This window comes from Chelonoidis abingdonii, chromosome 2 (assembly GCF_003597395.2).
Source record: "Chelonoidis abingdonii isolate Lonesome George chromosome 2, CheloAbing_2.0, whole genome shotgun sequence".
NCBI classification, from domain to species: domain Eukaryota; kingdom Metazoa; phylum Chordata; order Testudines; family Testudinidae; genus Chelonoidis; species Chelonoidis abingdonii.
Genome location: NC_133770.1, coordinates 7010931 through 7025764, shown reverse-complemented (window position 1 = coordinate 7025764; position 14834 = coordinate 7010931). Strand labels below are relative to the sequence as shown.

The 14834-nt window shown below is 47.1% G+C and overlaps 1 protein-coding gene across 1 annotated transcript in view; it reads left to right on the top strand.

Moving 5' to 3' along the window:
• Window positions 1-731: 731 nt before the first annotated feature.
• The window catches only part of PTH1R (parathyroid hormone 1 receptor), a 166835-nt gene continuing 152732 nt past the window's right edge, over window positions 732-14834 (top strand). The window contains exon 1 of the mRNA XM_032782892.2: window positions 732-1216. Within this exon, the coding sequence (XP_032638783.1) occupies window positions 1142-1216 (75 nt within the window). The 5' untranslated portion in view covers window positions 732-1141. The remainder of the gene's footprint in view (window positions 1217-14834) is intronic.

Here is a 14834-nt window from a genome sequence, read left to right as displayed (position 1 = left end):
AGTGTATTGTCTTCTCTCTCTCTCTTTTCTTTTGTAGTCCCCTCTTGTCTGTGTAGAAGTAAAGAGACTGTCATCATAAGTGAGTCTAAAGCAACAGCAGCAGCAAGAGGGAGAGAGAAAAGCAGCAACTTTTCCTTTACTGGGCTATGGTGATTTGATTCTTGGTTGAGGGCAGGACAAGAAGCTTGTGTGTGCGTTGGTGCAAATGGAAAAGCGTAGATTTTGGAAAATTTCATGGAGTAAGTGAAAAGAGTTTTTACTGCCACATCTAAAATAAACTATTTAAAAAAAAAAGAGCAGCTTTTCAGCCCCACGCTTTCACCCCATACTCAATTGGCTTTTTGAAACTGCAGATCCTTTGAGACAGACAGCAAGGGGGAGAGAGAGAGAGAAGAAAAAAATCCGTATTTGTAACTAAAACACATTGCATCCAGGGAAGGTTGACAAAATAAACCTCTTGTGGAGCTGAGCAGTACTGAAATATACAAGCAAAAATACCCAGCAGCACTCCTGTTTGCATAAACGTAATTGCTAAGTGAAAATATTTCCAACTTTTTTTTTAATTTGTAACTTTCTGATTTGTTTGCTTGCTTAAAAAAAGCTTTTTTTCCAAACTCCCCTCACCCCCTGCCTAAAAGATAAAATTACTAGATCTAAAAATAAAGCAGTGGTTAAAAACTCCCCCCATCCCTTCCCACTTCTCTCTCTCTTACTGTGTGTTTGCCTTTGACAAAGAAATTATTTGAACTTCCCTCTGCCTCATAAAAAGGAAGCAGAATAGCAGTTTTGACATATGGACGTGATTTTTCTGCTCTGAGACAGATGCACACACAAAACAAACAGCACCAGGAACTGCTGCTCTGACTGAACTGGGTGTTGGTGCTCCCTTCACATGGACGCTTTCCCTACATTTCTGAAACTGCATAGATTTCCAGCCATGAGAAAGCGAAGCAAAGGACTAGAGTTTCTTGTCATGTGCCTTTCTGGCTAAAACTGTGGAAACAAACAAGCAAATTAAAAAAAAAGCTGAGAAGGAAGAAAAATAAAAGAAAAAAAAGTCATCTACAGCTGGATCCCTGGAAGATCCTTCGTACTTCTACTTCCCTTAGAGATCGTGGATGCTGCAATAAGTCTCTTGGATATGGGATCATATTTGGTTTATCACAGCCTGGGTTTGATCCTCTGCTGCTCAGTGTTGAGTTCTGTCTACGCTCTGGTAAGTTGCTAAATCTTTCTCCTGCACATTCTCGAGCAATTGTTTCCTTTAGCTGAGGCTGTTTCCTTGATGAGTAATTTACTGTACCAAGGTTTAGAAACAGCAAAGCGCTGGCTTTTTAGACAAATGTTTGATTTTGCTGGCAGATCTTTGCGCTGAGTCCTTGCTGCTGTTAGTCTGAAAGCGGCTACGCCAGATGAAATTAAAATGACTGTACTTTCGGAAGAATTTTCATTACCCATTTCCAAATTACTTTTACACTGATTTGAGCCAGCTACTAGAAATAATCCTAGGATCAGCCCCACTCCACCCCCTACCGAAAGGCATCCTATTAATCGGGACAAAATGTTTGTCCGCTGTTCTGGGTGACAATGTTAGTCTTAATTTAATCATGGTAAAGCTTAATTTCAGCAAACAATTGCTTTCAGCTCTGCGAGTGACTCTGTACGGTAGCATACTGGATCTGTTTTGCAGTCCAAAACGTCAGCGCATGGATGGCATATGGTTTATACTCAGGGGAATGAAAGTAGTATTAACCCTATATCATCTAAGAGTGTTTTCCATCTGTTTGTGTGTACACATATCATATAGAGTGATTTTATATGGTGAGACTGCTGTTATATGAGGAGCTAATCTCTATTAAGACAACTATCTTCCTGAGTGGAACAAAAAGAGGTTTACATCGCAGGTTGGTACGACCAAAGGCGACTTGCTCTGCTCATCTTTATGGATGAAGCGAAATGTCATAAGGCATCAGTTTTTGTACGTCAAAAAACAGACCGTGTGCTCCGTCAGCCATTAGTTTACAAGATTATTAGATACGTCTTCCGCACTCTGGTGTTGTTATTACGAAGCATTTTGATGCTGGGCAAATGGATAAGGAGGTCTGGGGTCACTGCCTGTGATCCTGTCCGCTTTTAGATGTAAAAAAAGGAAAAGTGCTTAGAATGGGATTCGGTCCCCCGGCCCTCACTCAAACAAAATTCCCATTGAAATTCATTTGGGAGTTTTGCCTGTGTTAAGGACTCGGGCCCGTTGCTCGGGGATGTGGCAGAAGGTTCTAGTGTTATATTTCGTTGTTGTGTTGTGTTGTTGTTTTGTTGTTGTGTTGCCCGTGCAATGGCTCTTAGTGAAACAAGAAAAAACGACTAGCATCACATACATTCAGATTATCTCTAGACTCACCCCTCTCTGTTTCGGGGGGGAATAGGAACTTAGTCGCACTTGGAAGAAAATCAGTGGACACTGCAGAGATGTGCCGTTCAGGGGCCGGTGGCTATAGACTGCGCGGGGGTTGAAACAGTTGGTGTCTGATCATGTTTCTTCTCCCCGGGTCCATAGGTGCTAGAACTAGGGGTGCTATTGCACCCCCGACTCAAAGTGGTTTTCATTATATACAGGTTTTCAGTGGCACCCCTACAATAAAAATTGTTCCAGCACCCCTGCCTGGGTCTGATGTTGAACAGACCAAAAGCCAACATTGTCAGTGACTTCCAGCCCACTTGGGGTTATGTTACTATAGTAAAGTATGTGCCACCTGCTAGCAACACATTTCTCAGACCTGCTGCAATTGAAGTCAACAGCAAAACTCCCATTGACTTCGATCGGGCCCCCGGCTGGTGCTGATGGAGTATGGTCACTTGAATCTGCTAAATCTGTGTTGCCACAAATGCTAGGAGCGAGCATGGGCAGGAGCATATGCTGTGCCGTCCATCTCAAGCCTTCCCTGCTCCCCACCACATAGACACACACTGATTCTGCTACCCAAAAGCCTTGTGATCACTGGGTTAATGAGCAAATAGACTGTCTCAGGTCTTGTGGATTTTTAATGGATATTTTACCAGTGAATTATTCATTGACAGAGACCAGAGGTAGGGAGAAATCCCAGCAAACAGACAACTTCAGATCTGAAACTCTGGGATTAACTCTGCAGCATTGACAGGAGAACGAGATTCTGGCATAAGGCTGTTGTTGATTGCACCGGTACTCAAAGCTTGATTCTGCTCGCGTGCTGGTGTAAATCAAGAGTAAGTCCACTGAAGTGAACGGAGACACTTGCGTAAGTGCAAGAGACATCAGATTCGCTGTCCTTTCAGGGGGAGCTGCACTCTCTCTGCTCTTTGCATTGTCACCGTTCACCCTAGTTGCATGCAGAGGGCCAGATTCATTGCTGTGTTACTCCAGTGTCACTCTGGTGTAATTCCATTCATTTCAATCAGGCGCCTGCGAAGCTGCAGGTCCCAAACACCTCAGTCGCTCTTAAAACACTTCAGCGAAGACAGCTAAGAAAGTTGTCTGAAGGCCTGCAAAACCGCCCTCATGATCCATGGACTGGGAAGAAATTCTTTACTGTATTCCTCTCACCTCCTACTTCGGAGGAACACAGGGCTTATGATCCTGAGTGTTAAAAGCACGTCATGTTGCTGACCTGCAACCTGTAACACAGAGCAGAACTTTATCTGCGTCGGGGGCCTGATTTTTAACCTACTCTGAAAATGAACGTGCGCAATGCTGTGCGGTATTAACAGTTTGCATTGATAGAGCGTCTTTCATTGCTCTAATGCTACAGTGACAGGCCATATATGTAGCTAGATAGAAGCTAAAGGATCCCAATGTGTTTAATAGGCTATTCCCAGACAGCAATCACTGAAACGCAATCACCACTGGGGTGTCTGGCAGTGAACACATGGCATAACAGCGACGGATTTGGGGTAGGAGATATTTTGGCCACCGACTCTGGGGCAGATCTCTGCTAAAAGTGGTATGTGACCTTTAATGTCCATGCCCAGCAGACAGGACCTTGGTTAACAGACTCCCAGCCAGCGAACTCGGTTTATCAATTTCCCAAGGACGAGGGGCCACATGGAACCTCTGGGATTTGAAGCCGTGGATCTGGGGAAGCCAGGGACTAGGTTCTGATCACTTTGACTTCACCGGGATTTATCTCGCCGAAGCTGAGATCAGTGCGTGGCCCAGGTATTTTAAACCAGAGGCTTAGATCGCCAACCCATCCCCTGCAATTTTGAGTTAGACCAGCTTCTCAAACTGTGCGCCGGGACCCCAAAGTGGACTGTGATCCCATTTTAATGGGGTCGTCAGGGCTGGCGTTAGACTTCCCGAGACCTAGGGCCGAAGCCAGAGCCCCACTGAAGCTCTTGGGCTTTGGCTTTGGCTTCTCCTCCACCCGGGGTGATGGGGCTAAGGTGGGCTCAGGTTTCAGTCCCCCCTCCTGGGGTCGTGTAGTCATTTTTGTTACCAGAAAGGGGTCACAGTGGAATGAAGTTTGAGAGCCCCTGAGTTAGACCATTAAAGAGTGAATGCAGGGGAGATTGAAATTAGGGGTGTAAAGTGCTATGCAGTGTGTTCTTCAGCAGCTACACATGACAGGCAACATCTTGTCTGCCTGAACCACTTTTCAATTAGCTTGAACGTTTCATACCGATAGGATCTTTCAGCCTCAATTGCAAGGCAGTGGCATGAAATCTAGTGTGCAGTGTAAGGTAAGAGACAGGGCTCTCAGGGTTAAATACTCCTTTCATTATCAGGGCCGGCGCTTGCATTTAGGCTGCCTAGGCAATCGCCTAGGGCGCCAGGATTATTAGTGGGCGGCATTTTGCCGGAGGGGGCGGCAGGCGGCTCCGGTGGACCTGCCGCAGTCGTGGCTGCGGACAGTCGGCTGCTCCCGCAGCTCCGGTGGACCTCCTGCAGGCACGACTGCGACAGCTCCACCAGAGCCGCGGAGCAGCCGACCGTCCACAGCCACGACTGCATCAGCTCCACCGGAGCTGCGGGAGCAGCGCACGGGGCTGCGAAATTGCCGTGCACCTAGGGCGCTCAAACCCCTAGCGCCGGTTCTGCTCATTGTATTGTTGCAACTCCATTGAGCCTGATTCTCCACTTGTTGACATCAGTGTCTATCAGGAGTAACCCCGCACTGGAGTTGCAGCAGTGTAAAACTGATGCAGGTGATATCAGACTCAGGCCTATTGACTTCAATAAGATTGGTGGGGCCGTAGGAGGTCTGGATTCTAATTGTTTGCTGTCTGTGCAAAATAAGGTTTTTAGGGTGGAATTGTGCTCTCAGCATAAACCTGGAGAAATTGCACTGATTTCAGTGGAGTTATTCCTGATTTACGCCAGTGCAAATAAGAACAGGAGTTGGGCGTAAGTGCTGGGTTCGTACAGGCTGGTGTGTTTGTGCCTGCAGTCTGTGTGGCGGAGGCAAAGAGTTTATGAACTTTGCGGGGCAGTCGCATGGAGACGGTTTGGTCTGAGCTGCATAGTCCTGAAAATAAGGGGTTTGTAATAGAAATGTTGCATGCATCAGAGACTCTGTGTGAGGGGTGTCACTGGCGCGTAGGCCAGGGGGAGACCGCAAGCACCTGATCTTAATCCTGAAGGCGAGTTTTAAACATCCCAGCAAAAAGACTTCCCCATAAAATCACCACAATAAAAAAAGCCTAGGGATTTTTTCCAACTGTTTTCCCTTCTCTCTCTTTTAACCTGGGTGCTGCCTTTAAGTGCATTTATCATCCGAACAGATGCTCTGTCAACAAGCCACTGTGCTGCATTCCCCATGTATAGTCTCTCGCCTGGCTTCATAGCAGAGCCACTCAGTTTCACGTCCAAAGAGACCGGGCCACATCCTCAGCTGGCGTAAAGCAGCATCGCTCCAGCTGAAGTCGAGGCCGATATCTGTCGGCTGAGGAGCCAGGCCGGTCGTGTTTGTAACTGTCAGCACTGGGGTCCCTGAGATCTGAAAATCTCGTCATGCTCTTCGTGCCGCTCGTGTTGTCAGCACTGCTAAGAAATCAGAAGTAAAAGCTGCCAATTTAGCTGATGTGCCAGGTAGGACAGACTCTTGCCTTGCCATAGTTTTTTTTTTTTTTCAGGGTGCTTCATGATGTGCAGGGGTTTCTGGACCAGGCGATAGACACCAGCAGGGAATCTGGCCGTTTGTGCACAAATCAGCTAGGACTTAGGGTATCTAGGGAAGACGGATTTACGGTGGTGCTGTTTTTACCTCTTTGCTTTTCTGATTAGAGCCACGTCTTCATGGAATTTGGCAACGGGAAGTGTTACATTACTTAAATTACAAGCTCTCTGGGCAAGGACTGTCGCTTTGTTCTGAGTTTGTACAGGGCCTAGTGTAATGGATTCCTGGTCTAAGACTGTGGAGCCCAGGTCCTATGGCAATACATAGCAATCAGTCAACTCTATGATTATTATTTCTTCCTTAAATAATTTACAGCTAGAAGGAACGGGTCATCATACCCTGTCCTGATACGCTGTCAAAAAAATCAAGTCTAGAGAAGCTATAATTCTCAGCTGTCCAACTGCCTTTAAAAGCCTGCCCTGAAGTGCGTAAAACAATGTCTGAAATGTTCTTTTTTTATTTTCACACTTGGGAGGCTGCTGATCCAACCACAGTATATTTATGAAAGATAAAAAAATTGTTATTGTACTTTGGGATTAACAGATTTCCCTGAACTATAAATATTAAACCACAAAATACAAAGCAAACAAGCCTCAGCACTAGAGTGTTGCACAGGGTGTGACTTACAAGCCAAGAAGTTCCGAGTTCCCATGGCAGATCTGACCTGAACGAGTTACATTCGGCCTAGGTGTTGCTGCCCTTAAAGGGAGAAGAGCACGAGGGGTAAATGACTGTGTGAGGAGGATATCGAGCTGCAAACTAGCGCTGGGAGTGAGTTGTGACACAGAGATCCGCTTGAGCTGCACATTTCGCATCTACGCCTCCCCAGCCGACAGATCGGGGCCTTGTTGTTGGTTTTTGACTCCGTACAGCAATAGCATCCGGTGGCAATGTGCTTTGAGGGATCAACATTGTTAGTTATGCTGTGGGTGTTTCAAGAGGCCCTGATCAAAGCTTAGGACCTCCAGTGTGCTAAGTGGTGCACACACAACCAAAACAAAGCCAGCCGCTGCCCAGAGATGCCAGTTCTCCCAACTTTGTCGCCAGCCTTGTGATATTTGATGTTTTTCTTAAATGCCTGGCTCCTGGAGTCCTGACTTTCCGCTTTCATTTAAAAAAAAAAAAGTTTCTGACCCTGGTGGTTGAGGAGAAAAGCTGGAATTCCCAACCCCTAAAGGCATAAAACCAAGAAGGAAAATAAAAGAACCCCAGATGTCTTATCCTTCAAAATCTCATGATTTTTAAGCTGCTCTCCCGTGGTGGGGGGCCTGACTTGTGAGTTTTGGACCCTCCGAGTTGGCAACACTGGATAAAAGTACTACGCTAATGCACTGCATTGTGGCCTGGGTTATGCAGAGGTCAGAAGATTATCATAATGGTACCTTCTGTCTTCCAAATCTATGCACAAAATCCTAGTCCCTTTGAAGTCAGTGGCAAAGCAGCTTCTGACTTCAATGGAATCAGGATTTGACCCTGTGAATTAACACAGGAGCTTGGGAGTGTTAGCAATGAATTGTACAGTCTGATTTTAGATAATACTTAGTCCTGCCTTGAGTGCAGGGGACTGGACTAGAGACCTCTCGAGGTCCCTTCCAGTCCTACGAGTCTCCAATTTTATGTCTCCAACAGAGGCAAATTTTAAAGCTGCCCCTTGTAATCATGTGTCCTTATTAAGAAGCCACATCTGCATTACAGAGACAGTAGCAGCGCAGTTACGTTCACACTGGAGGGTTTACTGGCACAGCTCTGTCACTAACAGGTGGGATTTTTTTCACACTCCTGACCCATTTAGCTATGTCAGTATAAAATTTAAGTGTAGACCAGGCCTGATTCTCCTCTCACATTGGACTGGTCTATATTAGATTGACCCAGCTACATCGCTTGGGGTGGGGGTGAAAAATCCAACCCCCCCCCCCCAGCTACGTAGTTAAGCCGACCTAAATCCTTGTGTAGACAGTGGAGGGAAGAATTCTTCTGTCACTTCTCGGGGAGGTGGATTAACTACAGTGATGGACAAACCCCTCCCGCAGAGTATTTATCTACTCCCTAGATGATGTCGTTTCTTATTCCCCACTAGTACTGGGAAGCCTTTTGAACACTGATCCCTCTGCCCGGCACTCACCCTCTGAAACGGACGCCGTCAAAAAGAGAAAAACCCAGAGATCTTTATTTTGGGTAGATGGCTTCTCTGCAAAGGTGAAAAGGTTTCTGTATCCACTCAAATCCTGACAGAGGCGAGACTGGGTCCCTTTGTGCGACTGCGATGCAAATAATAAATAGAAGGAACAATAATCAAAAAAACCAAACAGGTTCATTAGGGCAAGTGAAGTATTAAGGAAACAATTTACCAGGATCTATCAAAACCTTATTCAAAAATGTTCAGAGCAGGGAAGAAGGAATTCCCTCCTGTAACGCTTAATACCATCTTGTTTACTGGAACACAACTCATACTCAGCAATTTGGATGCTTCAGGCTACAATATTCACTACCCTGAGCTGGCTCTTGAGAGCTATTATAATAAATATTTTCTTTTATGTAGCAACTTCCATCAAAGACACCAAGCAGCAAATGAATGAATCCTCTGCTGAAGTGCAGCTGCCTCTGGGGCAGAACATGGCAGTTCTTGAGCAATGCACTGTAACAACTACTAAAAGTCAGCAAGCGAAGATGAATCTTGTATCCAGCTGAGACTGCAAGAAGTGTTTAGATAGCAGAATGGAATTAACGGAATACAATTTGGGCAGAATAGTATGTGGGGCTGGCAACGGATGATAGCAATGCCCCACATTTTGCTCTCAGACCCACTTGTCGTCACCATTGCTATCCTTGAGGACACACGGGTGTAACTAAAGGCAGAATTTAACTCAGCCTCAAAATTGCTCTTCTGGGGAATAAGAATTCATATTTATCCTGCATACACTTAATCCGAGCCCTTTCTTTTCAAGCCATTGGAAAGACTCCACTTAACTTCAGCAGACTTTGCATCAGGCCCTATATTTACTAAAGGGGTAGGCCTTAGCATATTTTGGTTTTGGGGTGCTTTGATTTCCGGGTACCCCTTCGAGATCTCTTAAAGGGCCTGATTTCCAGGAGGTGAGTTTTCTGAAGATCGGGATCCTCTCAAAGTTTCTCCGATGGGGCATCCGAAACCACTAGCCCCTTTTGAAAGTTCAGGCCTTAAACATTGCTAAAGAACTTCAGAATCATTGGGCTATTGGTAAAAGAATAAATGAAGCTAAACTCCTCAGGGCAGAGGCTGTCTTTGTTCTGTGTTTACACAATACTCAGCACAATGGGACCCTGGTTAGTGATTGGTGCAACCACAATACAAATAGTAAATACTAGCTACATCTAGCTTAAGGCTGAAGCATGTTGTTTTACAGCTAACTTATACATTCCAAGCAGCGTCCCTCTGCACTCTTGGGACAGCCAGGTGGTTGGTCAGAGATTCAACTCTATGTTTCTTGCGCAGCAGGGGGTAGAGCATGCTAGTAATGGTCCTGGAGCCAGCCCACTTTTATTCCTCTATCAGAAAATATAAGGAGAAAGCCCTTGTGAGATTTCCCTATTGGAAACCTACATCGGTTCATTCCTTTTTTAGATTGCCTGACCGCAGCATCTCCGCGTTTATTTCTCTAGAGATTTCTTTGTATTGATGCCTCCCATAATGCATCTGGGTTGCTCCTCTCTCAAACATTTTGCTTCCCTCTCGTCCACAACCACTAGGTGAGATTCTCAGCACATGTAAATCAGCAAAGTTCTGTTGGAGTTTGATAGTGCTCTGCCGAGGATCTGGCCCAACATACACACACACTCATTGACTTTCACGCTTATACCCTCTCACGCAGATACGGACACTCTCACCTGCAGACAAACATCACTGACTTATGCTAACTAGACAGAAAGGGGGTCTAAAGAGATATAAGGTTGTCCATGTAGGGCAGTGTTTCTCAAACTGGGGCCGCCGCTTGTGTAGGGAAAGCCTCTGGCTCCCTCATTCCCATGCAGGGGGCCAGCAGAGAACAATGGGCAGCTTGCCTCAGGAGATCTCAAAGAGCTTATCATAAGCCAATAGCAGTGTGGCCATGGCCGTGCGAATGGCAGCTCAAGCTAACCGCCTGAGTACAATCCCACCAATCCCCTGGGTTAGCCTGAGCCACTGTGCCAATGCTATTTTTAGGTGCTAGCTTGAGCAGAGCTAGCGCATGTATGTCTGCCCGAGCTGGGAATTACACCCCGGCTGCTGTGGGGACATACCCAGAGTCACAGGGTGGCGAAGTGACTTGTTGAAGGTCACAGCTGGGAGTAGAACCTGTTTTTCAAGGCTCCCAGTCCAGCACCTGATCCACTGGCTTCTGGTCCTGAAAATCCCCACTGATGGTGGGGCCTGTGCAGTGTGTTTGTTCCATGTGTGGGCACGCACTTACACTTACACACACACACACACCCCTAACTGAAATTGATCATAAACTGACCTGTCTAGTTTCATCTTCTGAGCTGATTGAAATGCAGAACCAAACAGCAGATAACGCCCAGCTGCATTCGCTTGTTTAAATGCTTTCCATTGTAATGATCTCTGGTGTCAGCGGCATACCAGGTTTAATACCTGATTTGTATCTGAAAATAACCCATAGATGAGTCAGTGTTTGTGAAAAAGGTTAAAGATGTAAATTGCGAAGTCAGCGCAAAGCAGTATCTTGGCTTTTCCCGTGGATGACCTGGTATTGTAACTTATCAGAGTTCCTTGATGTTATCTTAACTCCTCTGCACATCCGCTACAAATCATTTATTTAAATTCTCTCTTTCTCCATACACTCTGTCTATCTATGTTTTTAATTGTAGGTTTGAGGGATGAAAACAAGCTAAACAGCATCCGTTTAAGAGCCTGTTCTAGAGTTCATTGGAGTCAACAGAAAAACTTCTGTCGCCTTCACTGGCCTCTGGATCAGAGCCTAAATATCTGTACGTGGGGATAGACTGGTTAGGTACACACACAATCCAGCCCAAATGAAGGGGTATTTGTAAGGAACAGCCCCAGGCAGTGGGTGCAAGAACTCAATATCTTGGGAGAACAGTGAGGCACAAATGGATGATAGTTCAGTTTAGCTAACCAAGGCCGATGGTTGAGGGCGGGGAACCGGGAAGCAGGGAATCTATTTCTGACTCTGCCGGTGACTTGCTTTGTGACCTCAGGAGAGTCAATGAACTTCTATCTCTCTGCCTCAACATCTCCATCTGAGAAATGGGCATGACAATCTCTTTCCGACAGCTCCTCATACTGAGGCTTAATTAATAAACATTGCAAAAGGACCATGGGATCCTCCGATGAATGGCACCCTGTATGTGCAAAGCATGACGATTCTAACGCATCAGTTACACGAGGTTAGGAGGAAGAGAATGGAAAACGCCTTGAGTTACAGCAATCAGGATGCTCCAGCCCGTGATCACAATGTCATTCCCATCTCTGCGCATTAAGTCATGGAGCTATGACAGGGATGCTTACAGTATAAATGCTCAGATAGATAGCTTGATTGGAGATAGGCCTAATCCAACCCCCCAGCATTCCTAGTTGCAAGTTTTGGGGGTCAGAAACTGAATCCAGATTCCAGCTTGGCCCATTTCTCCTAAGGAAACCCAGGACAGCTAGTTTCAAAGTACTTTGCAAAACCATCGGCCACATCAGCCTTCTGAGCCAGTGCAAAACTTTTTGGGATCTCCTGGTGCATGCATGCACATCCACTCCACATAGCACAGTGCTGTCTTCCATGTAATTACCTATCTTCCCCGTTCGTGAGCACACCACACTGCTGATTCCTACCCAAAGCCACTGTAATGCATCAGTGACTTCTTACCCTGCCTCATCCTCTGGGCCCGATTGTGCTCAGCATCCACCAGCAGCCTCACGGATCAGCTCCTTTCCTGCCCCCACACCAGTGCCTCCTGCCTGCTGGTGGGCCCCACAAATCAGCTCCTTCCCCTCCTGCCCAGAACCTCCCGCCCGCCGCAGATCATGTGTTCTGTAATGTGCAGGAGGCATTGGGGAGGAGAGGGCGCATTAGGGGGAGGGGACCGAAGGGGGCGGGAAGAGGTGAGATGATAGGGTTGCCAATTTTGGTTGGACATATTCCTGGAGGTTTCATCATATGACATAATCTTTAATTAAAGATTGAGCTTTAATTCTGGAGACTCCAGGACAATCCTGGAGGCTTGGCAACCCTACAGGGCAGGGGTGGGAAGAGGTGGGGTGAGGGTGGGGCTTTGGAGGAAGGGGTGGATTGGGGGCAGGGCCTAGGGTGGAGCAGGGGTCGAGCATCCCTGGGGAAATGAGGAAGCTGGTGCCTATGGCCAGACGCCTGCACATCTACAATGAAAATGAATGTCTTGTTTGTCCTAGCAGGGCTTTAAGTGTGGGATCAATAGAACAACATTGCCCAGCGGATCTATTTCATGGTTAGCAATTGAAAAGGCTGCTCAGCTCAGTAGAGGGGAATGATAAAAGCTGGGCGATCTGAGAGATACTCAGAGGACACAATCAGGGCAATTGATGTTGCCTACTTATCAAGAGCTCTCAGATTACCAGGCCTGTTTCCCTGTGGAGTGATTTTTCCAAGGCTTCCTTTGAGCTGCTCATTCGCCATTGTTCTCCAGGCTGTGCTCATTTGGCTCGCCGGTTCTAAAATGGCTGCTCTGCGGCAGGATGGTTAGGTTAGGAGGCTGCTTTCCTAGGGCTTGGGGGGCGTTTCTTTGGACAAGTCACTTAAACCTCTCTGAGTGTAAAGTGAGTGCAAGGATGCCTGGGGCTGGATCATTTGTGAGGAATGAAGCCAGGGCCTCTGGGTCCAGGGACAGAGCCTCCGCTTTAGCTTGAGGTAAATTACCGAGTCCATATTTGACTCATAAATTGGTATCTGTGATCTAACCCCTAGAGCGGAAACAAAACGCCACACTGTGTTTGCATGTGTCACATGGGGTTATTAATTCACAGTCCATTTTGGTCAATTTCACGGTCGTAACATTTTAAATATAGTAAAGTTCATGATTTCAAATATTTAAATCTGAAATTTCACAGTGTAGCAGTCCTGACCCAAAAGGGAGTTGGGGGTGGGGGAAGGTTTGCAAGTTTATTGTTTGGCGGGGGGTGGTATTGCTATCCTTACTTCTGCGCTTGCTGCTGGCGGCGGCACTGCCTACAGAACTGAGCAGCTGGAAAGCAGTGGCTGCTGGCCAGGAGCCGAGCTCTGAAGGCAGAGCCACAGCCAGTGGCAGTGCAGAAGTAAGGGTGGCACGGTATGGTATTGCCACCCTTACGTCTGTGCAGCTGCCGTGAGAGCTGGGCCCTCGGCCAGCAGCTGCCACTCTCACCTCACTTAAAAACTACTTGCTAACGCAATCAGACATAAAAATAAAGTTTCACCGTGCACGATTACTGAAAAATTGCTGACTTTCTCATTTTTAACATATAATTATAAAATAAATCAATTGGTATATAAATATTGTACTTACATTTCAGTATAGAGAGCAGTATAAACAAGTCATTGTCTGAAATTTTAGTATGTACTGACTTGGTTAGCCTGTTGTAAAACTAGGCAAATATCTAGATGAGTTGATGTACCCCCTGGAAGACCTTTGCGTACCAGCTGAGAACCACAAAAGACCAGATTTCTCAAGGAAGCCCAGATTTCGTGGTCTGTGACATGTTTTCCATGGCCAAGTATTTGGTAGGGCCCTATTAATAGACAGAACACAGGGTGCTGTGAGGCTTACGTCAATTAATGTTCACAGGGTGCTTGGAGATCCTCAGTTGGAAAGGGTTTCAAAAAGGCAGAGTTATTATTACCCTCCCTGGAGCTCTCTGGGAACCTTTTCCGGTTAGCTTGGCCTGCCTCCGAATGCCTGGTTTCTGCTTGCGTTCCCATGGCAGGGGTCGAGTCGTCCGCCCTTGTGCCAATCCAATCCCTTGTCCTAGGGCTTGTCTACATGGAGAGTTCGCGCGTTTGGTAGCGGCAGTATGCTACACTGCACTCTGGGGCTTTCGCCACGCTCTAGCAGTGTCCCTATGGTGAGCTGGGGGTGATTGCACTACAGCCCGAAGTCGACCTGTGTTAGGTCAATTTACAGCCCCTGCCGCGATCACTGCAATGGCTGATGTCCACACTCCCCTCTTTCTGTCGGGGGTTCGCGTCCTCACTGAAGGCAGTGGGGGGAGGGGGGTGCGGAGCCAGGGCTCTCAGCTGTGCTTGGCTCCTCAGCCATGAGCGGGGGGCCAGCTGCCTGGGAGTCTCACCTCCCTGAGCGGGGAACCTCTGGGCCATAGCCCGGCGGGGAGCTGGGGGCAGCCAGGCTCTAGCAGTCCAGATTTCCGGTCAATTTCACGGCTCCAGCAGGGAGCCGTGAAATTGACAGTTGGATGTAAGCAGTGCAGAGACTGTGTTGCCCTAACTACAGCGACATAAGCCCTGTGCCTCTTGCGAAGGTGGAGTTCTTCTGTCAGTGTCATAGGGCGCTTACAGTGGTGGGACGAGGCTGCACTGTGTACACTGACGATATCAGGTCGACCTAAGCTGCCTTACGTCAACCTGACTGTGGAGTGGAGTGACCTGTCCTTAGCGTGCAGCAAATGGGTGCACTGTCGATTCACACTCCAGCTTACCAGGCAGTAACTCTGCATGTCAACAAGCCCAC